General features: G+C 38.3%; 1 protein-coding gene and 1 pseudogene across 20 annotated transcripts in view; one reads left to right on the top strand and one right to left on the bottom strand.

Moving 5' to 3' along the window:
* Positions 1 to 22,623, bottom strand: part of CDC14A (cell division cycle 14A) — a 210,689-nt gene that overhangs the window by 144,984 nt on the left and 43,082 nt on the right. For 9 of the 19 annotated variants that reach the window (XM_086391463.1, XM_086391468.1, XM_086391471.1 and 6 more), the window contains exons 3-4: positions 20,331 to 20,406; positions 8,688 to 8,780 (exon numbers count right to left, since the gene is read on the bottom strand). In XM_086391463.1, coding sequence (XP_086247589.1) covers positions 8,688 to 8,780; positions 20,331 to 20,406 — 169 coding nt within the window. Of the gene's footprint in view, positions 1 to 8,687; positions 8,781 to 15,043; positions 15,089 to 20,330; positions 20,407 to 22,623 lie in introns of all 19 variants that reach the window. The other 10 variants (XM_086391454.1, XM_086391462.1, XM_086391465.1 and 7 more) reach the window with 2 other exon arrangements.
* Positions 21,396 to 21,905, top strand: LOC147375896 (large ribosomal subunit protein uL23 pseudogene; annotated as a pseudogene). The gene has a single exon (XR_015160576.1). The product of XR_015160576.1 is annotated as a large ribosomal subunit protein uL23 pseudogene (transcript).

The following is a 22,623-nucleotide window of genomic DNA, read 5'->3' as shown; positions in this document are numbered from 1 at the left end:
GCTTAAAGATACCAAAAATACTAGCCTGCAAGGATAAAAGCCTCTCTGGCCCATTTACAGGCACCATCACAATAGCATTCTTGCCTATCAAGCTATAAAAGGAAGGAACTGCAAACAGGATATTGCCCTGCCCCAACCATGGGCCACTCCTCCCTTCCTCCACGATTTCTACAAGCAGAAGAAACGCTACCTGGTAGGTTTACCAAGAAGCCACAGAGGGTGACAGAACACTGGTAGCTGACATCCGCTTTATTACTATTTTTAAAGTATTTAAGGAAAACACCTTCTTGTTTTGAACCAACATTTTTCTTGATAATTTTACCTACATTTTTTTTTTCTACATTTGAAATAACATTTGTTTAATCTATAATTTTTTAATGACAATTTAAAGCAGTTCTGAAATTGCAATTTATGGATGAATTATGAGTCAGAGATTAATGAAATGAACATGCTTGGTCCAGAAAATAAAGACAAAAACAAATTTAGAGTTAGCTGGCCTGGTTTACAGTCTTCCAATGGTTTAAACACACACACATATTTACCATTTTTAAATACCCATTATGCAAAGGTATATGACACTGAAGAGTTCACATGATAACAAATTTAGTTAAAACTAGCTTAAATATGGTAATACACTTCAAGAGCCTAAACTAATGCTGATTTGTTTTTAAATAAAAGACTATTAATCACAGTTGTGGCAATCTAAAGATGAAAATCCAGAAAAAGAAGCATTTATAATGCAGAAAGTTGTTTGTCACATTACAAAAAATTTTGAAAGGAATCTACAATGTTAAAAATGGTATGTACTCTAAAGGGAATATTATTTGGTCATGTGCTGCTGCTGCTGTTGATGCTGCTAAGCCGCTTCAATCGTGTCCGACTCTGTGCGACCCCACAGACGGCAGCCCACCAGGCTCCTCCGTCCCTGGGATTCTCCAGGTAAGAACACTGGAGTGGGTTGCCATTTCCTTCTCCATTTGGTCATGTAGGTAGCAAAAAAGGCAAAACACATGTTGTTGTTTGGTCGCTAAGTTGCGTCTGACTCTGTAACCCCATTAGACCAAGTGAAAAACAGTTCACAAAACTACACTGCAATTATGCCTAAGCTTAGAGAGCTAGACTCAGATTTCCCTGGTGGCTCAGAAGGTAAAGCGTCTGTCTACAATGCTGGAGACCGGTGTTCGATCCCTGGGTCTGGAAGATCCCCTGGAGAAGGAAATGGCAATCCACTCCAGGACTATTGCCTGGAAAATCCCATGGACAGAGGAGCCTGGTAGGCTACAGCCCATGGGGTCACAAAGAGTCGGACATGACTGAGCAACTTCACTTTCACTTTCTTTCTTTAGAGAGCTATAATTGCAAGAGAAGTTTCCTACTTTTCTTCTATAATGTGGTGATGCCAATTTTTAGATTGAATTCATTAAATTGTCCTCTTTACAAAGAGATGTTTAGAATAATTTAATCATTTTCTATCTTCTCCTAATTGCCCCACCACCACCACCAAAAGCATCCTCCCTTCCATGCCATGCTCCCTGTCTGATTCTCCCTTTCCAACTTGGCCCACTGGGACTGGTCATCCTTAATTCCTCTCAAATCTCTCCAGGTTTGACGGTCTGCCCACACCCAAACCAGAAGGCAGGGAGCTGTTCACCTTAGTATCCTCAACTCCTAGAACAAGGTCTCATGTATGACAAGGGCTGGAAAAACACTCTTTGAATGAATTTTTATTCAAATTTGACACTTACTACACATTTTCCCAAACTTATTTATTGCTCATCTGTTGCCCTATTTTAAAGCTAGGCATTCCTTCTTTTTGTCTTTAATTATTTTTTATTTCCCAGAGTTCACTACAATGCTGAGTAGAGCTCATCTGAACTAAATAAATATTTACTGAACTAACAAATACCTGAACACAGATTTCAAAAGTGAGAAATTCATCTGGTTTGGGCAAATTCTTCCTTTAGAATACAAACAACTTTCTGAAGAATTTTTATCATAAACAGGTAATGAATTTTGTCAAAAGCTTTCTCTGCATCTATTGAGATGATCATATGGTTTTTATCTTTCAATCTGTTAATATGGTGTATCAAATTGATTTGCATATACTGAATAATCCTTGTATCCCTGGGATAAAGCCCACTTGATCATGATGTATGACCTTTTTAATGTGTTATTGGATTCTGTTTGCTAAAATTTTGTTGAGGATTTTTGCATCTACATTCATCAATGATATTGGCCTGTAATTTTCTTTTTTTGTGGCACCTTTGTCTGGTTTTGTTATCAGGGTGATGGTAGCCTTGTAAAATGAGTTTGGGAGTTTTCCTTCCTCTGCAATTTTCTGGAAGAGTTTGAGCAGGACAGCTGTTAGCTCTTCTCTAAACTTTCGGTAGAATTCGCCTGTGAAGCCACCTGGCTCTGGGCTTTTGTTTGCTGGAAGATTTTTTTATTTCAGTTTCAACCTCAGTGCTTGTGATTGGTCTGTTTACCAGTTTTGAAAGGTTATACTTCATCCTAGGAGGCAAAAAAAGAACTCATACGCACAGCTTCACACCTTCCAGTGAATTATTCTAAGTCATCATCAGAGTAACAACCATATGAGTGTCACTGAGTTAAGCAAGGATCAAGTATGAAATGGATGGAAAGGAAGGAAGACAAAAAGAGGAGAGCAGCCTTGGCTCTTCAGGGGAAGTAAGACAACAGCTTAGAAAACAATCTGGAAAGCAACACAGCTTTCCCTCCTAGAGCACCAGCTGTTCCTAAATGCTTACAGTGCCGCAAGGCCAGGCACTGCCCTGACCCCTTCATGAGCATGACCTCCTCAGTCCTCACCACAACTATGTTGGGCGGGATGTTATCATCTCTGTTTTAAAGATGGAAAAAGCAGGAGTTTGGACGAGTTAAAGAACTTGGTCAAGACATACAAATAACAAGTGAATTCAAGGCCAAGCTGTGGCTCCACTGAAGTCTTTGCTCTCAGCCTCTACACCAGAGGCAGAAGGGCTTCTTTGCAATTAGTAGTAGACTTAGAGGTATAATGCAACTGCTAAGGCCTTAAGTATAGTCTACAGAGGGAACAGCAGACACAGACATGGTTAGAAAGTCTACAAACCTTAGCTTTGTCATCCCTGATCCAGACATGACATCTGGGTCAGGCCAGTCCCAGTTAATCCATAATTAGACCCCTTACTGAGCAATCTGAAACCTCAACAAATGTGTTAAGGAACATATAATGTGGTTACCATCTTTGTTTAAGTATCTTCCACATATCTGAAAAAATTCTTAATTCTTTAACCCTGAATTATTTTCCAGTCCTTCAATCATCATGGCCTCTGCAAATTCCCCTTGACCTGTTTAGCACAGTTCTGTGAACTGAAAGCAATACAGAAATCGGTGAGGATCTGGTCTGTAAGCATGTGGCAGGAAACTAATTAATTCATGGTTATAAATTTTCAAAAGCCATCTTTAAATTGTTAGTCACTCAGTCATGTCTGACTCTTTGCAACCCCATGCACTTTAGCCCACCAGGCTCCTCTGTCCATGGAATTCTCCAGGCAAGAATATTGGAGTGGGTAGCCATTCCCTTTTCCAGGCGAACTTCCCAACCCAGGGATCGAACCCTGGTCTCCTGCATTGCAGGCGGATTCTTTATTGTCTGAGCCACCAGGGAAGCCCTCTATGCACTGAAAACAGTATAAAAATCAGTGAGGAGTTGGTTTTCAAGCATGTAGCAAGAACCTAATTAACTCAGGCTTATCATTTTTCAAAAGCCATCTTCTTTAAACTCACCTGAGAGTATTCTGGATGCTATAATGATCTAAGCTTCTTAACTCTGAAACTGCACTGCGTATTGTACTGGAAGGGAAAACCTCTTTTCAAAAGAGTTGATCTGTTTTTAAAATTTGAACCCTGCATCTTAAGGTCCACAATGGCTCAGCTTAAGGGGTAAAGAGATGCTTCATGAGTGGGGACTTCCCTGAAATGGATGTCTGTCCCTTGGGAAGTGTCACTGTGATCTCCAGTGGCCACATCATTCCAACAACTCTGGCTTTCAGATCACCCACAGAGAAGGGTTTGTGGATTTCCTACTGAATGTGATGTTCTGTATTTTATCTCCTTTTTGATACTCATGACAATTCTAGGAGATAGAACATAAAAAGGTTCCCCCTCACTTACAGATAAGGAAAGAGAAACACACAAAAAAGAAAGCTTCTGTGACATACTTAAAGTCATGATTTAATAGAGAAACCACAGAAAGCCCTGACTCTACAGGTACATAATGTTTGCACAAATTGTCACACTCAAAAGCAAGGTATGATAATTGTACAACAATATGAATGTACCTAACACCACTCAACTATACACTTAAAAAGGCTTAAGACTCATCAAAAAAAAAGATTTGGTAACTATATAGGGCAACAGATGTTAACTGGATTTGTTGTGGTGATCATACTGTAATGTATACAAATATTGAATCATTTTGTTGTACCTCTGAAACCAACATAATGTTATGTCAGTTATAACTCATTAAAAAATAATTTAAAAAGAAACAAAGAAAAAATGATTAAGATAGTAAATTACATGATATGTGTTTTTCACCATAACAAAAATAAATGAAAAAAAGTTTATCAAAAGAGAAAAAAGAGAAGTAAAGTAGTGATGTGACTTTGTATACAGACACTTCCCTTGGTCCATAACCTTTACTTTGATCCTGCATTTTTAAAGGCCATGGTTGGCTCAGTCATTACTGCAAGTATTTCTAGTAATGAGGAAGATACAACTTTAAGCTATATCCAATTAATTCCATTTGATCGTTTTCAGTTTCTCTCTGAAGTGACCCAAAGGAAGTTATCTTCCTTCTTTCTTTCATATTTTATCATTTCATTATTCATTCATTCAGTAGGTACTTATGGAGCACCTGCCACCAACTGGGCACAGTTCTAAACTGATGCTCAGTGTTCAAGTACTAAAACAGTTTCATACCAGTGGCAAATAACCCAGGGCAGCCCCCTCCCACCCCCCATTGCTAGCCACCTTGTCTCTTCCCTGGGACACCCTCCACCCTGGACTTCCCCATGATTCAGCACAGCAGGAAGGCTCCATTGTGGCCAGCTTCCAGTTCAACTAGTGAATGCCTGGGCCTAACTCTTGATTAAATATTTTATCATTTCCTAGACACAGCAATGAACAAAACTGACAAGGTCCCTACTTTATAGTCTAGGAAAGAGATAATAAAAAAGTAAGTACACCAACAGACCTGAGAGTTTCAAGTACTAGAGTGCAGTAAAAATAAATAAATGAAACATCAAGGGCCAGAGGATACTGGAGGTGGGGGAAGCAAGGTAAAAGTCGAGAGAAAGTCTCTCTGAGGAGGTGATATAAGATCAGAAGGAAGAAGGAATGTATATGTCTGAGGTAAAAACATTCCAGAGAGAGAGAACAGAAATACCAAGCCTTGTGGTGGGAATAAGCTTGTGATGTCATGGTTAAAAGGCATCACAGAGGTAGAAAGGAGAGGTAGAAAGGAGACCACAGAGGTAGAAAGGGCTAGATGAGGGAAGATCTTAATGGCATTGGGTAAAGAGACTAAATTTCATGCCAAGAACAGTGAGCAAACATTAGACAGATTTGAAAGAGGGTAATGATCAAATTTATAGTTTTAGAACATTACTCTGACAATTGTGTGGCAACTGAACTAAAGGAAAGCGAGGGTGTGAAAAGGAGACGATGTATGAAGCTGTGGTGGTCAGCCACATGAACAGTGACAGCGGCTTGGACTGGTGACAGCAACAGAGATGAAAAGAAGCATTCTGACTCAGTACAGGTTTTAGAGTTAGAAATTACTGATGAGTATAATGTGGAGGAGACAAGAATCAAAATGACTACTATCCTTTGATTCAGTAAGTTGCTGATGGTAGCTCATTTACTTAAAAAGTCAATGAGTCGGGGAATAAATAGATTTGTGGAGAGGAGTAAAAATGTCTTCCAAGATTAGAGGCAGATGTAGGGAACAGACTTGTGGACATAGCGGGAAGGAGAGGGTGGGACGAACCGAGAGAAACACTGACACATATATACCGTCAAGTGTGAAACAGATATCGAATGGAAAGTACCCGTATAGCATAGGGCGCTCAGCCTGGCACTCTGTGACAACCTAGAGGGGTGAGGGGTGGGGTGGGAGAGAGGCTCAAGACAGAGGGGCTATATGTACACTTCCAGATGATTCATGCTGCTGTGCAACAGAAACCAACACAACAATGTAAACGAATTATCCCCCAATTAAAAATAAATTTTTAAAAATTGTGCCACAATAAACGTGAGATATCATTTAGATATGCGGCTATCCAACAGGCAGTTAGATATTTGATTTTGATAATAATCCTGTGAGACAGACTAGAAAACCCTGGTACTAATCAAATTTTACTAATGAGAAAACTAAGGTTCAGAGAAAAAGTCTTGTCTTAGTACAAAACATTTTTAGTAGTCAATGACCCTTGATAGAAGAATGATAACCACATTTCAAAAAGGGTAACACCTTTACTGCTGGGGACTCTGAAAAAAACACAGGTACATAGTTCATGCCATTTGACTACACAGCTGTTCCAAAGTCAAAGTCTTTTATGTCCAAGAAGATTCCCCTGGGAGATTATGACTTATCCCAATAGCAATAATGTAATATATGTGAAACTTAGCTGAGATGTATAATGCCACTACTGTCTTCTTAAGATATCTGAATCAACAATTAAATGCACACATACAATACAAAGTAAAGCATAAAATTCTCTTTCAGGAAAGATTGCAACTCCTGGTTTTCATTTTTATTAAGTGTTGTGTCCAAAAGCCTCCTGGGGAACACATTTCTAAAATTAGAAAAGAAAATCAATTGGGAAATGACTAATACAAGAATAATTACCCTGCTTCTCAGGACTGTAACAGCCTGTAAGACAAGCTCAAGCTGCCCTCAGCACTTCCCCAGACTGCTTTCCTCTCATTTGATTGCTTTAAAGTGGTGGGAACTTCTGCAATAGAAGATATATTTTACCCCCAAGCTCAACACATCTGTTAGAATTAAACTTCCGATCAAAATCCCTAAGGTACCATGTTGAACTTAAGGATGTCACTAAAAACAGGAAGGACAGGCACTAAGAAAGAAAAAAGAGAAAGAAGTGGGGAGAGAGGGGAAGAGGAGGAAGGAAAGGCAGGAGCAGCAGACGCCTCTTCCTGATGACAATTACTTGTGATAAAGGCCTCAAGAAATAACACGCTCAAAGGTAGGACAAAACCCCTCAGCAAGATACGATGTTTACATGGCCTGAATCCAGAGGTTATTGCAGACTCTCCATATTCTAAATACACAGTGTCAATTATCAGTTTCAAATAAATAGCAGTCATCAAAGGTAAAGTGAAAAATAAGCATGCCAGCTTAATTCAGCTTACCAGCACTTCACTGAACCTTCATGCCAATGGCCAGCTTTTCATGCATGCTCTCCAAATAAAAGCAAGAGCCTGGCTGGTGCTACAAATAATCCTAGTATCCTCAGAATTGGGAGGAAACTTAGAGCTCATTATATCCAACCCTCTTATTTAACAGATAAGGAAACTAAGTAAAGCTAGGAAAGATAAAATGGTTTCCCCATCATCCCAGAGCCACTTCGGGATGAATAGCGGTGTTTCTGATTCTTAGTCATGATTCCAAGTACTAGAGCATGCTGTCTACGGAGCGAGAAAGAAAGGTACCACCAGGGATGGCCCAAGGCTTTCTGGTAGCCACATCCTGATGAGAAATGGTGGGCAGAGCTGGATACCTCCGTTTGGAAACAAGGCCCCAGGCCACAGGCTGGCTGTCAGCCTGCCACTGTTCTCAGCCCACACCGTGCAACAGCTGACAGTCTCTGCAACAGCACAGCTGGGCTCTTCCCCTCAGAGCTTTTGGTTTGATGTGGCAGAGTTTGATGTCTGGTAGCCGGTGCCTCCTTCCGTCAGGGTCTTCAGAAGAAGGCCCTTGAAAGGTCACATAGCAGTGAGCTTCCAGGCTTTAGAGACACAGACTCTACCGAAGGATGAGAAGGAAAAGGACACCTCTCTCCCCTTCCTGCCCAATCCTAGTATGTATAGAAAATTCTAGAAGTGTCCACACCAAAATTGTGTAGCACATTCATGTAGAACTCACATTTACATTTCAGAGAACAAAATTTCTAATCAAGATTAATTTTGAAAAGCCATGTCTAGTTATTAGGGAAGCTGTAATATATGCAGGATTTATATTCAGCTTGCTTACTGTAAACACTTGTATAGATGAATAAAGGGACTGACAATAATAATAATCCTCCCCCATGCAATTAAAGATTTCCTCTTATTCCTAAGAGGAAACCCTTAACAGTCTTTAATCATTTTCTACTATATATTTTTTCCTGTAAATATCCTTTCTTTTTATAAAACACCTATACAACTGTGGGATACAAGCTATATGTTTTAGTCCCAATATTCTCTCATTAGCTACTGGAAAAGAAGACCCAAGAGTAAATGGTTCATCAATATCGGTCCACACTTTCCATTCCAGATCAATTTGCAAGTTGCTAATAATCTTTATCATCTCCCAAATCCACTGAAAAAGCGTCCTGGATTTTATTTGACAGTGTTAATATTCCAGTGGCCTGATTATAGAAAATAATCACGAAAAAAGTACTTACGGCATAAGCACCTATCAAAAATGCAGCATTTGCTCTTTTCCGTTGGTCAAAACAGGTGTAGTGCACTATTCTCTTTCTCGATAAACTGTATGACTAGAAAGAGGGAATAAAAAGAGTTAGTGTGACCACAGAAACACCGTACAAAAAAACATCATCTCTTAAAGTACAGAGACGTGTCATAATCAGTGACATTTAACAATTTTTTAATTTCTGGGGCATCAGTGTATAAGTATTACAGGATGGAAGGTTACCAGCTCAGACATTTTATAGCTCAAACATCATGTAAGAACTGACACTATATCAAATATGTTTCTCTTCAAGAAAGGAGACTAACACAGTAGGAAATAATTAAATTATTGTGATCTTTATTAGCCAGAATCATTTTTGAAGATTTACACTTGATCTTGTATGTAAAATTTATTCATCATTTTTCATTCCCTAGCATACTATATTCACTCCCAGAAAAGTTATCTTTACTTTTTACATTATGCCATTTTTTTAAATGTGCCAACCAATCTATTTTCCTCTTTAAAAAATTTTAAATGCCTATATTAACTAGTGTCAATATTAATATTTTCTTTTTATAACATTCTATAAAAATCCCCATTATCTGAAAATAAATGATTAATGGAAAAAGATGAACCATCAAAAGGATTACGCCAGCAAACATTTTAACACAATAGCCATACACTAAATTTATGGATTCAAACGAACAGTTATTAAGCACCTGCTGCTCTTCGCCAGGCAATATGCTGCATGCTCAAACAAATCCAAAATAAGCAACACAGTATTTTGTATACATGCTAAACATGAAAAGAAGGTAAAAATTAAAAGATCCATTAAAATAAAATAAAATTATTAATAAACTCAAACATAAAACAATGAAAACATGATACAGCTCGATTTCCTCATATTTCAAAACAGTTATTTGGTTTTCCTCGTATTTCAAAACAGACAAATGATTCTAAAAATACAGACACATAAATGCATTTTAACATTTATCTATAAATTCATTGCTACTGCCAAAGCAGCTTTTTATACTTTACACACTGACTACAACCCACAGAATATCTGCTTTGAGAGCCCCTTTAAAAATGTAGATAATGAGGCTTCTGAGCCATCAGGGAAGCCCCTGGTGGCTCAGAAGGTCAAGCATCCGCCTGCAATGCGGAAGACTCGGGTTCAATCCCTTGGCTGGGAAGATCCCCTGGAGAAGGGAATGGCAACCCACTCCAGTATTCTTGCCTGGAAAATCCCATGGACAGAGGAGCCTGGTAGGCTACAGTCCATGGGGTCACAAAGAGTCAGACATGATTGAGTGACTTCTCTTTCTTTCTTCTTAAAAATGTAAGAACTCAACTATATACCTTTCTTTACCCTGCTATTTTCTATAAGGAAAAGAAACTCTTTCAAAACTCTGAAGTCAATTCTAAGATGAAACTACAACATTCTGGCTTTAACATGTAACCAAAGAAAATTAGTTTCATGGTTGTGAGCCTGGAAACCCTCACTGCCCCAATTCAGGCATGTCTTTGATAACCAAGGCTCATATTCTGAAAATAGCATTGCTCTTTGAAATTAAACTTTGAAAAATAAGTGTCTGCCTCTAAGAGAGTATCTTAGTACCAAAGTCCTTATTTCCAAACAAGCTTACTAAAATACCCCTATGAAATAAAGTTTGAGTTCATTTTAAAAATAAAAGAGTACATTTTATTCAATTCCATTCAGTCAAGTTAATGCACACAAGTTATTTAAAGACTTCAAGGTCACCATCAATGGTCCTGACACCTGCCTACTTGCTTCCTCCACTGGAACTACATTATCTACTGGACATTTCTTGTTTGTGTCTTTGTTTTTGCCAGTGATTTATCTCCATCAATAAGTTATATTTTATTTATTGAAAGGAGAATCAAGGTTCTTAAAACCTAAGCTTCTTCTATGGTCTCTAAATCCCAAGCCACCTAAAGAATGCCTTACAAAGCCCAGGCCTCCATTAACATGAGTCGGATGGAACACAAGGACTCAGCTCTTCTGGCTCCCAGTCTCTCACTATTTTTATTTCCTGACTCTCTAACACACCTGTGAGGAAGTTTAAATTACCTGTCTGGAGGCTCTTTTCTACTAAGAGTTTAGGTTTCATGACAAACTACTTAAGTTATCATTAAATAATGTGGAATTAAATTTATTTTACAAATCTACTTGCCAACAGTGACAAACTCATACTGCTGTACTCTTATCGCCAATGGTCTTTACTGTTGGCTTGTTCTTGAATTTTCTGTATTTGTTTGCTTTTCTCTCTAATTCTAAAGTATACGGAGTGCAGAGCACCACCCTGCAATGGGAACCATTAAACTGAGGACAGAATTCTGAAGGAAATTTTCTTTTCACTCTCTATATAATTTTTAAGTAAATATAATACAAATTAAAAATTTAAGGGCTTTATAATTTACCTTAAAAGCTTTAAGAAATTACATCAGATAAGGAATAGTCTTTATAAAATCTACCTAGAAATTTAAACTATTTTAAAATACCTCCTATGGGAAGCTGCCTATGAGATGGAAACATAATTGACTTTTTAAAACATCTGTCATCATACCTATTCACAAAATTTCCTTCTCATGTGATAGAACATTCAGGACTTACTCTCTTAGCAACTTTCACATTTACAATAGAGTATTATCAACTGTAGTCACCATGCAGTATATTACAATAACTAACTTTTTTAAATGAGAGTTTTCTATCTGACTTCCAGGGATGTTTCTAAAACTCCTAGTATTAATTTTGCTTAGCGATTTTGGAATTCTAGTGTTTTTCTCAGTTAACTCTCAAAAGCACACAGTCAAAAACCGATCTGTTCAGTGAAGCTTGCCCAGTATCTCAGGTCACACAGAGTTGAGTTCTCACTCAGGGAATCAAAACTAATTCAAAGTGAAGGACAACAGAGAAAAAGCTTAGACATTACAAGCCTTGTCCTAATTTCCCTCCTTGTCACAGCCAGGCCTTCCTCTTACGGGTCGGCCTGCCCCAGTCTTGCAGCAGCAATGCTGTTCAACAGAGGAGATATTCTGCTACTCACATGAATTTTTCAGGGATAACACAACATTCTGCCAGTTGTTTAGTGGTGCTTTACATGATTGGGCTGATATACACAAACTCTTTAATGTTTCCTCCTTCCAAATATTAAACATGCCCTTTTTCTTTAAAACACACACACACACAAACTACCTATTACATATCAAACTGCTCTAGAAGGAACAATACCGTCCATTGGAGACACTGATGACTAAAGTGCCTTTAGAGGAACATGTGGCTCATCCTTTGAGAACTTTCATGGTAGAACTTTACCACACAAGAGAAGAAAGGTACAGTGTGCAGCCATAGGACTCTGTTTTATAAATGAGCCCTGTAGGTATTTTCTCAAGTTCTGCCCTAATATCAAGAGAACTTCCTGCCTCCAAATTGGACAGTTGCCTCTTCCTTACCTGGCCTGTCTCCTCTAGAGTCCAGTGTGCTGGCCAAACCCCTCATGGACATTACTTGCTAAATCATACCATCACCTCTGGCTTCCAGTGAGTTCCTTGCTCTATTACAGATTCTTCCTGCTTTACATGAAAAGCTTTGAGACTATAAAAACACTGTGTACAATAGCAAAGTTATAAACTAGTGAAACAAATGGATATAGTCTTAAATATAAAGGGGAGGATGTCACAGAAGGAATACTACGACCTCTGGACTGTTCATCTGCTGTGCAGCAAGACTGCATATGACTCATTGCAAATTATAATGTGCAGCCACTATTTATACTATATTGTAGATTTATATCTAGAAACTGGAATATATAGCCTTCTGAATCTTCTTAACTAAGTGGACTCTCCTTTATAATAACAGCAACAACAACCTAATATTTACTGATCAGTTGCTACATTCCATCATTTCTCAAAGCAGTAGGACAGGGCCAGAGGCGTCCAGTTTGACCAGACACAGCAAATCCCAAACAGGAGGTTCTGGGCAAGGCTACAGTGTAACAGGCAAGCAGTGTTTCTCTTTTACCAAGAGAACATAAGCCTGAAGCCATAGAGGGCCTGGCTTACCACACTTGACCCAGAGCTCCAAGGTCAGATCATAGAGAGTTGAACGCTCTCTGCAAGTGTGGCGGACAGGAGAAATTCAGAACTCTCTGAGCTTGATAACATGTGTAAACTTTAACTCTCAATCATAAGGCCATGACAAGCTTCATGGTTCGAAATTTAAATAATTCTCAGGTTGAAGTGGTCAATAATTTTAAAACTTTTCAGAAAAAAAAAAAAAAAACTAAATTTCAATCTAAATTATATTTTATTACTATATTATTATGCTGCATTTCATTCTCTTAACAGACTGGTTCGGAGTCACCTGGAGGGCTTATTAAAACACAGATTGCTGGGCCCCACCCCTAGTTTCTGATTTAGCAGGGAAGAGCCCAAGAAGTTGCATTTCTAACAAGTTCCTCAGTGATACTGAGGCTGCTGGTCCAGGGACCACAGACTGACCTCTACTGTGCTAACATATTGCTAAATCTTGAAAAAGAGCTGCATGAAAATGTGTGAATAAGCCCGACACCTGGAAATGCACTATATGGACCCTAACATATTGTCCATCTGGTCAAGTAGCTCCAAGAGACATTTAAATTCTTTTAGGAACTCCAAATCATGCCATATGATTTTTTAAAGCATGTTATAAAAAACACATTTCCCCAGATTCTCAGAAACATTTACTACAATTTGTACATTATTACATTCCAGCTGGTAACACCTAAGGAAAAAGTTCCTTTACTGATTCAGTAACCAAACTGCTTTAAATGGTGTAATTCCAGAGGTTCCAAATTCAGATGCTCTGAGTGGCCAAGAATTTGAGGTGGGTCAGTTGGCAAACTAGAAAAGTATGTCCAAAGCAGACCCAGCTCTCGTGCAGGAGTCTGGGCCCATAATCAGATGCTACAATATTTAACAGAAGTCAGAAATTCATAGTTTAATAAAGGAAGAATTTCATAAATTGCAATGTTGACCATGAATTCAAAATTTTTAAACAGCATTCATGCTCCCTTCCCAAAAAATGTCTGTGGACTGGAAGCAGCCCACAGGTAATCAGTTTGCTGAATCTGGGTACCGGGATACTGCAGCTGAAGACAGTTCTAATGGTTCTCTCAGCATGAACTGAGTAGCTGTTGTGTGTCAAGCACAGCACTGAGCAACATGGTAACAAGGGGAGCAGAACCCCAGTCTCCAGCCTCATAAGGCTCACAGTTTAATGAATATCTGATGCTAAATGAGGGGGAAATATTGGCCAAGGCTTATGACAAACAGAAGAGAATAACTACCTAGGGATGCATTCATAGCGCAGGAAGGACCAACGGAGTAATCTTAATTACAGATACAATAACTGTTTCATTTAACAAGGTAAAAAAAATACTAGCTAAAAGATGGGATTCAGTATTGAACATCTATCAATTAACCTAAGCAAAGCTATGGAAATTTCCAGATCTATACTGTTTCCCTGAGTGAGAGTTAAAGTTCTACTACTCTTATGTACATCATATACAGCATATAAATGTTTGATGGTACTTGTAAACCAAAGTACAATGACTGCAATCGTAGAAAAACACAAATGAAAATGAGGATACTGACCCCAGGCAGACATTTTCTATCTCAGGAAGGAAAGCTATGTGAAAGGTTGCATTCTAGTGAGGTCACTGTGAAAAACAAGCCACAGCAACTCAGAGAGAGAGAAAATGATGACATGTTACACAAATCACAGAACCACCAGGCTATCCTTGGATTATGATGACAGACACAAATCATGCACTTCTTCAGTTAGGTCAGAACTACATAACCATTCAAAATCAAAGGGGATACAATTAAGCTCAAAGCCAGAAAATACAAAAACAAAAGAGTTAATGGCCAATTTAAAGACACAGATTTTCAGAGGGCAGCCATTTGGTAAAGTTGCTTGCCATGCTTAAAAGTAAAATCTTCAAGTCGTGTGGTTAGAATGTGGTGTTTCCCAAGCTGTATGAATCAGCCTGGTTGAGCTAAAGAAGATATTAGTGCAGCCTGGATAATATGCCCTTTAATAAAAAAAAAAAAGAGCCCATGCACTTCCCTAAACAAGCAAGCTCTGCCAATGATGGTGGTCAGATTAAGTAGATTACAGCACAGGGACCACGGTGACCAAGGCATCATTCTCTTACAGGTGACTAGTCTAGCCCAGTAATGGCCTCAGCAATCAGCATCTCCATAGCAATCAGTGGTCATCCCATTGCAAAAGCGATAAAATGAACAGGTCTTCCTATGAGCAGCCATGACCTCTACATGTTTTACCTCCAACTTTCCCAGGAAAGGGATATTCTTGAAAATTTTCTTTGGCTGTGCAAAACAAAATATGGTTTATGTTTTTATTCAGAGCTAAAATAAAGCAGGTTGAATAGTTTCTTTTAAAAGAAAACAGTGTCTCTTTATGGTCCATTTTGTTTCAAACCCAGTACGTTTCATTCAATTAAACGGCACCTCGATTAAAGCAGAAGTCAAAATGTCAAGAACAGTTGCTCATAAAGATTATTCGATCAGGCTGATAAAATAACTGAAGGCATTTGGGGTTGCTCTATAAAAGGGGATTTTCTTGCTTGAGGATTGTGAATGGGCATAAAGGCTCCAGGCCTTGCAAACTCTATGTATGATCACACTGTTTCAGCACCCCTGATAAACCTCTTTAAAACTATATGAACTCTCTTTGGAATGTAGCTTGCTTTTCTTCCCCCAGAAGTCCATGAACCTACAACAGAAGATAACCTCATGAAGAAATCTTCCACATGTTTTTGTAGTTGTAATAAGAGGGTGGTCTGATCATTATATCAAGAGTTCTTGTATGAAGTACCTGCTTCCCTGGCAGTTGCCAGACAGGATTACTGCACTGATCCATTCAGCAACAAGGACATTCCCTGAGCCCCCACCATCTGCCAGGTACTGTCATTGTTCTAATACAATCATCTATTTCACCATGCCCACTCCCACTCCCTTTCCTCCTTTTACCCTAAAAGGGTCACGCAGGACATTTTGTACACTTTAAATTACATTTCTGTCAATATTCTGTTAAATCTTTTTAAAAATAAGTCCCCAAGATTACTGTGATTGTCTTGTTGATTCATAGAGCAGGTATTAAAAAAAAAAATCAGTGCCCTAGAAAATGTCCCCTTTTTTCAGCAATGCTCTTAGACTCCCCTCCCCCACCCCCAGGCTGGGTTTTTATTTTTCTCTGATGAAAAGTGAAATCAACAGTTAAAACTGTATTTATTTTAGAATAAGCCATTTCAGCCATCTTATGTTTATAAAACTGTCAGGTTATTAAATCAGTAATTGAAAGATTTTCTTAACTGATTAACTACGAAAAAAGGCATTTTACTTTTCAAAATACCACTATTTTGTCTTTCATTAATGTAAAGCAAGCTATATTATTAATAAGAAGCTCTTATATTCTAGAGTTCTTAGCATTGTGTGCACCAAAAATCCCTTTGAGAACCTATTAAAAAGTTATGAATCCTCTCAGAAGAAAAATGTAAACACATACAAAATTTTATATATAATTTCAAGAGTTTATGGATTTAAATTAAATAATGTATACAGTTTTTCAAATTGTTCTCACTTCATTAAATCTTTTTTCTTTGACTGATTCTCTTATGGTAACTCTTGAGCAGAAATAACAAACTACAACCTATTACTGTACAACTTTTAATACTTAACTCTTTTTAAAATATATTTTAAAATAGGAAACAGGGTTTCTGCTGCTGATGGTGGTTTCTGGTTTTGGTTTTCCAATCTAAGCAGACATTTGATGAATAATTTTCCATTTTAATTCATAAAATTAAAACAAAGGCCATTGGGAATAGAATGTATACTGACACACACACCAAAAAAAACAGCAATAAATCACCTCAAATCATCAATTTGAAAAAAATCTTTTAACATATAAAAAATAACAAATTTGGGTTTGAAATAAATAGAATGTACTGTAACATATTACCTATCTACATAAGGTATCAAATAAAGGGGAAAAAATCATGAGTGCTTTATTGTGAGAAATAAAAATTTCCAAAGTAGGAAATAAAATGCACCTAAATGATTCAGGAAATCACACAGAAGAATTCTAAGAAGCTGTTATTTGTTAAAATAGTGCCAATTACTCAGAGAAATAAAGGACTTTGAGGACCAAATCAGTGCTATCAGACTGGGTACTTACGATGTCACTGGAGCAGTTTCAGTGGAGTAAGGTAGGCAAAAGTGCAATAGCAAATGACTGAGGAATCAGGACACACTGAGGATGTAAAATGCTGAGGGCAGGTTACTGAAACTTCTTGAGGCAAAGGAAAAGAGGATGTCTAAGTCATGAGGTCATGATAAGATCAACAGATTTCTTTGTCTTTAGCATCCTTGTGCTGGATACTTGGAGAACAAAATTATAATACATTCCTCTATCCTCTAGGACTCAAAGTCTAGTGAGAAAAAGATGCAATTAAAAAGTGCAAATTAGAACTGAAATGATAATTTCAGGTAAAATTAAAGCTCATCAATAATAGAGATATGCACAGAGAATTATGGGAAAACAAGGCAGCACCTCCCACCTTGTATTGCAGCACAAGGAGACGCTTACAAAACATGATGGTGCCAGAACAAGGTCTTCAAATGAGGGGTTATCAAGCCAGAGGGCAAGGGCACTTTACAGTCAGACTAGATGTCACATGCACTTGTATGGAGCAGCAATACGATTGGGGTAAAGTACAAGGCTGGGAGAGGCAGGGGGACTGCAATCTTCAGTAAATCAGTAAGTTGGTACATGAAATCACCTGCCAGGAAGGATGGGAGTTGTCAAGGTGAGAAAGACAAAAGGCACGAAAGTAAGGTGCCAAAGGTCTCATCAAAATGAGTGATCACGGGTTACAGACAAGAGACATCAGAAGGCAACTGACGGGATAGGAAGTGAAAGGAATAGGGAGACTGAGGTCTGGAGATTGCACAAGGGTAAGAGAGACAACGTGGGGCACGTAACAAGGAGGGTACGTTCAACATCAGAAAGCCTAGAATCTGGGTTCCTGGAGGCAAAGTAGCCAGAGTGGCAGGAACAGTCACTGGAGCAAAAAAGAGGCAGAGGAGCTATGAGACCATAGTGGGACAGCAAGGGGAAGTGAGTCAGGGCTGGGCTGTGGGTGAGCACAGGAAGATGACAAACCAGAGGCTGCAGTTAGCAGGAAAGGTGGAGAAAAGAGCGTGAATGATGTGGTCAAGTGCCTGGGAACCTGGCCCCGACTTTACCTTGCATCCTTGAGCAAGTCACATGCCTCTCTGGGGCTTTCCTGTCTGCAAACCAGAAGGCTGGACTCAATGGTCATCTAGATTCCTAAATTATATCAGATAGCTTTCTCATATGGAAATGATAGCTGTGAAACTGAGAAGGTGGTCATAAACTTTGTTGAAGAACTGTCTTTATTGTAGTTTCGATCAGGGTTCACAAACATTACCTTCCTTTTGTATAGGACTTCAAAATTCATAACGCTTTCTTAAACCTCTTTTCTAACCTCTAGATATATAATCCTAACCATCTCTCTGAGAGCTCTATAATCCCTATTTTACAGCAAACTGAGATTCTACAAGGCTGAAGTGACTGTAGCTTTGAATTGGTAAAGCAAGTCTTTTTCTTCTAATAAAGAGATTCTACCTGCTTTATTGAGATAACCCATGACTTATTAACATTTAAAATTCATTCCCTCAGCAAGCAACAAGGTGCCCATTAACTGCACTAAAGCTAAAAATGTCATTCATTCCAGGCATCCATCAGATTATCTGATCACCAAAATGAACCTAGAGGACTGTTCTGAACTTTATTTAATTTATATAATGTTGAAAGAAAGCTTTGTAAACGAAAGCAAAGCAAAACAAGTCCTTTATACACCTACTCATATTGTTTAGTACAGAATATGATAGAAAAATCATCTTAATTCAATCCATCTACTTTTATGTAGTTGGGAGATGGTGAGAGACAGAGAAGCCTGGAGTGCTGCAGTCTGTGGGGTCTCTAACAGTCAGACACGATTGGGAGACTGACAACAACAACATATAGAACACTGAGTCAGACCAGAAGTTTTGTTTCCCTAATAATGATTCCTTTCTCTTCAATCAGTCTAGATAGTAGACTGGTTCCACTTTGCTGATTATAATACCCAGTTTATATACAAATTACATACTACTAATCAAGGAAGTGAAGTCCTAGGTCTTCAAAAGGAAGAAAAGGATTTCAATTATTTATAAGTTATCTTATCCTTGTTAACTTATCTATTAAAAATCCATTAAATATTTTTATTAAATCCTTTGGGGGATATTATTTGCTTCCTAAGTGATCATAAAAATTTTAACTTCATTAAAAATAAAAAACTACTTCAAAAAAATTTTTTAACTTTATCTTTTAAACTACAGGGAGTAGCTTCTTTTCTGAAAAATGTTAAGTAGGTTCAGTTAAAGAAATGTACCTACTATGCATTTTCAAGTCAGAGAATAAATTCAAAATCAATTCCCTACAAAGGTGATTACAACAGATGTTACATTATATAATTGTTTACTTTAAAAATATCTCTTTAGTTTCATTCCATGTCCATTTATCATTTTGAGTTAAATGACAAAAATTTGTGAATTCATATTTTACAGGAAATTCTGCATGACAGACTTGCTTTTCATGCTTAAGTTGGATAAAAACCAATCAAGTAAAAAAATTATCACTAAGCAGATAATATGTATAAGGCATTATACTATGTCACACCAGTAACATTTTGCCCAACAGAAAGATTAAACTGAGTGTTATAATTTAGAGGTTAGCACTTAATCTGCTGTGTAGATTTCACCTTCCAAATTGAAACATTTAAGATCCTCATTTAGAAAGGTGAGAGAAAAAGATAAATATTTCCTTCTATGTGATGAAATGTTTACCAAAACTAGGAGTATAGATATCACTTTTCCTCATGTATGTTTAAAATTCAAGGAGGGGGGGAAAGCTACATATAAAAACATACAGATGAACAGTGAATGTATGACCCAATTTCTGTCATAAAAGGTAAAGTCCAGTCTCTGTTGCCAGTTCATTATTCTCACTCGGCTATTAATGCGACAGAGACGGCATTCAAAAAACACGCAAACATTTCAATCTTGATCAGACAGAAAAAGCTTATGCTCCACGACTCCTGCTGTGCAATGATGAGCCATGCCCCTTTTATCTCCTGGTTAACAGCATCTAGGAGCAGACCTGAAGGTTTCAGAAAAATCATCCTAGGAGGGAACTTGATAGACTCATTAACAACAACCTAAAAGGATTTGTGCTTTCTTTCTTAGATCACTATTCCAATGACTTCATTCAGCTCAAGTTTCCATTGATCCTGAAAAATGAAAGAGGTTAACGTGTCCTTTGTGGGGTAGTCAGGTAGATCAATATCAACTTCTAGGTGAACTACTCACTTCAGTTTCCAAAGATCAAGATTACCTACCTAAATGGTACGTGCATAGCAATCCCACTGGTTAGATTTCACAGTTTAAAAGTTTAATATCAAAATATAAACATCACCACAATACTCACTTTTAGTTTCTTGTTTAGTTTACAGCAGTATCTGTACACCATTGCCAAGTTCAGAGGTCCAAAATCTGCATAGAAACTGAGATTTTTTTTTAAGTAGTATTTAGTAAAAATATAATTTTCAATTACATCAATGTTCAGTTTTATTTTCATTAAAGTTGTAATCGAGTTTCAATTATTTTCAGGATTAAGAGTCAGTATATAAGTGATTCAGAGTGACCCAAATAACTAGTGATTTCACCCTGCCAATACCCTCCAATTAGTATAAGCAGTCTTGCAACAGGTAACTATTTAGCCTGCTTTGAGTTCCACCTCCTTTTATCTCCTTGCCAGGACATTAAGTCAAAAAAATTAAAAAGCAGACACTGAAAGAACCAATATGAACAAAACATATATGTGGTCTGTACTTCCTGGTTTTATTTAAAAGCTCATGCACCCCAGGTTCCAATTCCAACTGTTCCTCTCAAACCTTGCTCTCAATCCTCAGGTACCTTAAGTGCAGTCTTTTTTCAGTTTCGTTCTCCTTGAACTTTCTGTATGCTCTAACACCCTGGCTCAGCTCCCTCTCTCCACTCCTTTACATCCTCTCCAGGATACAGTCACCAGTCTGCTGTTATAAATTACATGATAACACCATGGAAAACAGACGGCTTTTAAGCTGAGATCCAGCATCAGTCTTTCCCATCTTCAACTACCTGCTGGACTTTCCATCTTTGGGTCCTTTTGTCACCTGGAACTCAATCCATCTTTCCTTCCAATCAGCCTTCCAGACTGAAATATTTTCCTTCTTCCAGTCTCTCTGACATGAAACCTCCTAATCACAATAGGGCAGCAAGTAAGTATCAATTTAGTTCTTATATATCAAATAAGCTATTACTCTAAGTCATCCTTCCTCTTCTATTCCTACTTTGGCAACAAAAGTCCAGGTCTTTCTTCATCTCACATCTTTAGTACTTAAATTTTTTCTCTCTCTTGCCCAATCAACCTGTACTCCACACTAGAAATTAATTTTTAGAAAATCTAGCTTCTCACATATCCTCTCACTGTTCAAAAATGTTTAGCCTTTTCACGAAGATGGCGCCGAAGGAGAAGAAGGAAGCCCCTGCTCCTCCTAAAGCTGAAGCCAAAGCAAAGGCTTTGAAGGCCAAGAAAGCAGTGTTGAAAGGTGTCCATAGCCACAAAAAAAAGAAGATCCGGACGTCGCCCACCTTCCGGCGGCCCAAAACACTGTGGCTCAGGAGGCAGCCCAAATATCCTCGCAAGAGCGCCCCTAGAAGAAACAAACTTGACCACTATGCCATCATCAAATTCCCCCTCATGACCGAGTCAGCCATGAAGAAAATAGAAGACAACAACACACTGGTATTCATTGTGGATGTCAAGGCCAACAAGCACCAAATTAAACAGGCTATGAAGAAGCTCTATGACATTGACGTGGCTAAGGTCAATACTCTGATCAGGCCTGATGGAGAGAAGAAGGCATATGTTCGACTGGCTCCTGACTATGATGCTTTGGATGTTGCCAACAAAATTGGCATCATCTAAACTGAGTCCAGCTGGCTAATTCCAAATATAAAAGTTTTCACTATAAAAAAAAAATGTTTAATGGCTCTTTACTCCCTTCAGAATAATTCTTTGACTCAAAAATCACACTCCTGGCTTCCAGACAAATCTCTCCTAACAGGTCCCGTACAGGATCTTCATTCCAAACATTCATTCTTCATTCCCAAATACGCCATGCACATTCTTAATCCAAGCTACTGTTCACATTGGTCTCCTTGCCTGGAGTGCTCTCCTTTTCTTTTTTAATACCTTCTAGCTTCCACAAAATTCAGTTCAAGTCCTAACTTCTCCACTCATCCTAAGGAAAAACTAGCCATCCTTCTCTCAAAGTTCCCAAAACTTATCATCTGAGCCGTTCTTTTGGCCCACAACACATACCATGCAGGAGACCCCGGTTTATTCCTGGGTCAGGAAGATCTGCTGGAGAAGGGATAGGCAACCCACTCCAGTATTCCTGGGCTTCCCTTGTGGCTCAGCTGGTAAAGAATCCGCCTGCAACGTGGGAAACCTGGGTTCGATCCCTGGATTGGGAAGATTCCCTGGAAAAGGGAAAGGCTACCCACTCCAGTATTCGGGCCTGGAGAATTCCATGGACTGTTTTGTCTCTGGGGTTGCAAAGAGTTGGACACGCCTGAGCAACTTTCACTTTCACTTTCTTTTCATAATCTATCACATACTATGAGTTATCTTTTTAAGTGTGGATTCTACCGCCAACTATAGTGTAAGCTTCTCA

The sequence above is a fragment of the Bos grunniens genome, chromosome 3 (genome assembly GCF_055505025.1).
Source record: "Bos grunniens cultivar Pamir isolate PY7600 chromosome 3, Bosgru_T2T1.0, whole genome shotgun sequence".
Classification (NCBI taxonomy): Eukaryota; Metazoa; Chordata; class Mammalia; order Artiodactyla; family Bovidae; genus Bos; species Bos grunniens.
The sequence above is the reverse complement of the archived record's forward strand: the minus strand, read 5'-3'. Positions and strand labels throughout refer to the sequence as shown.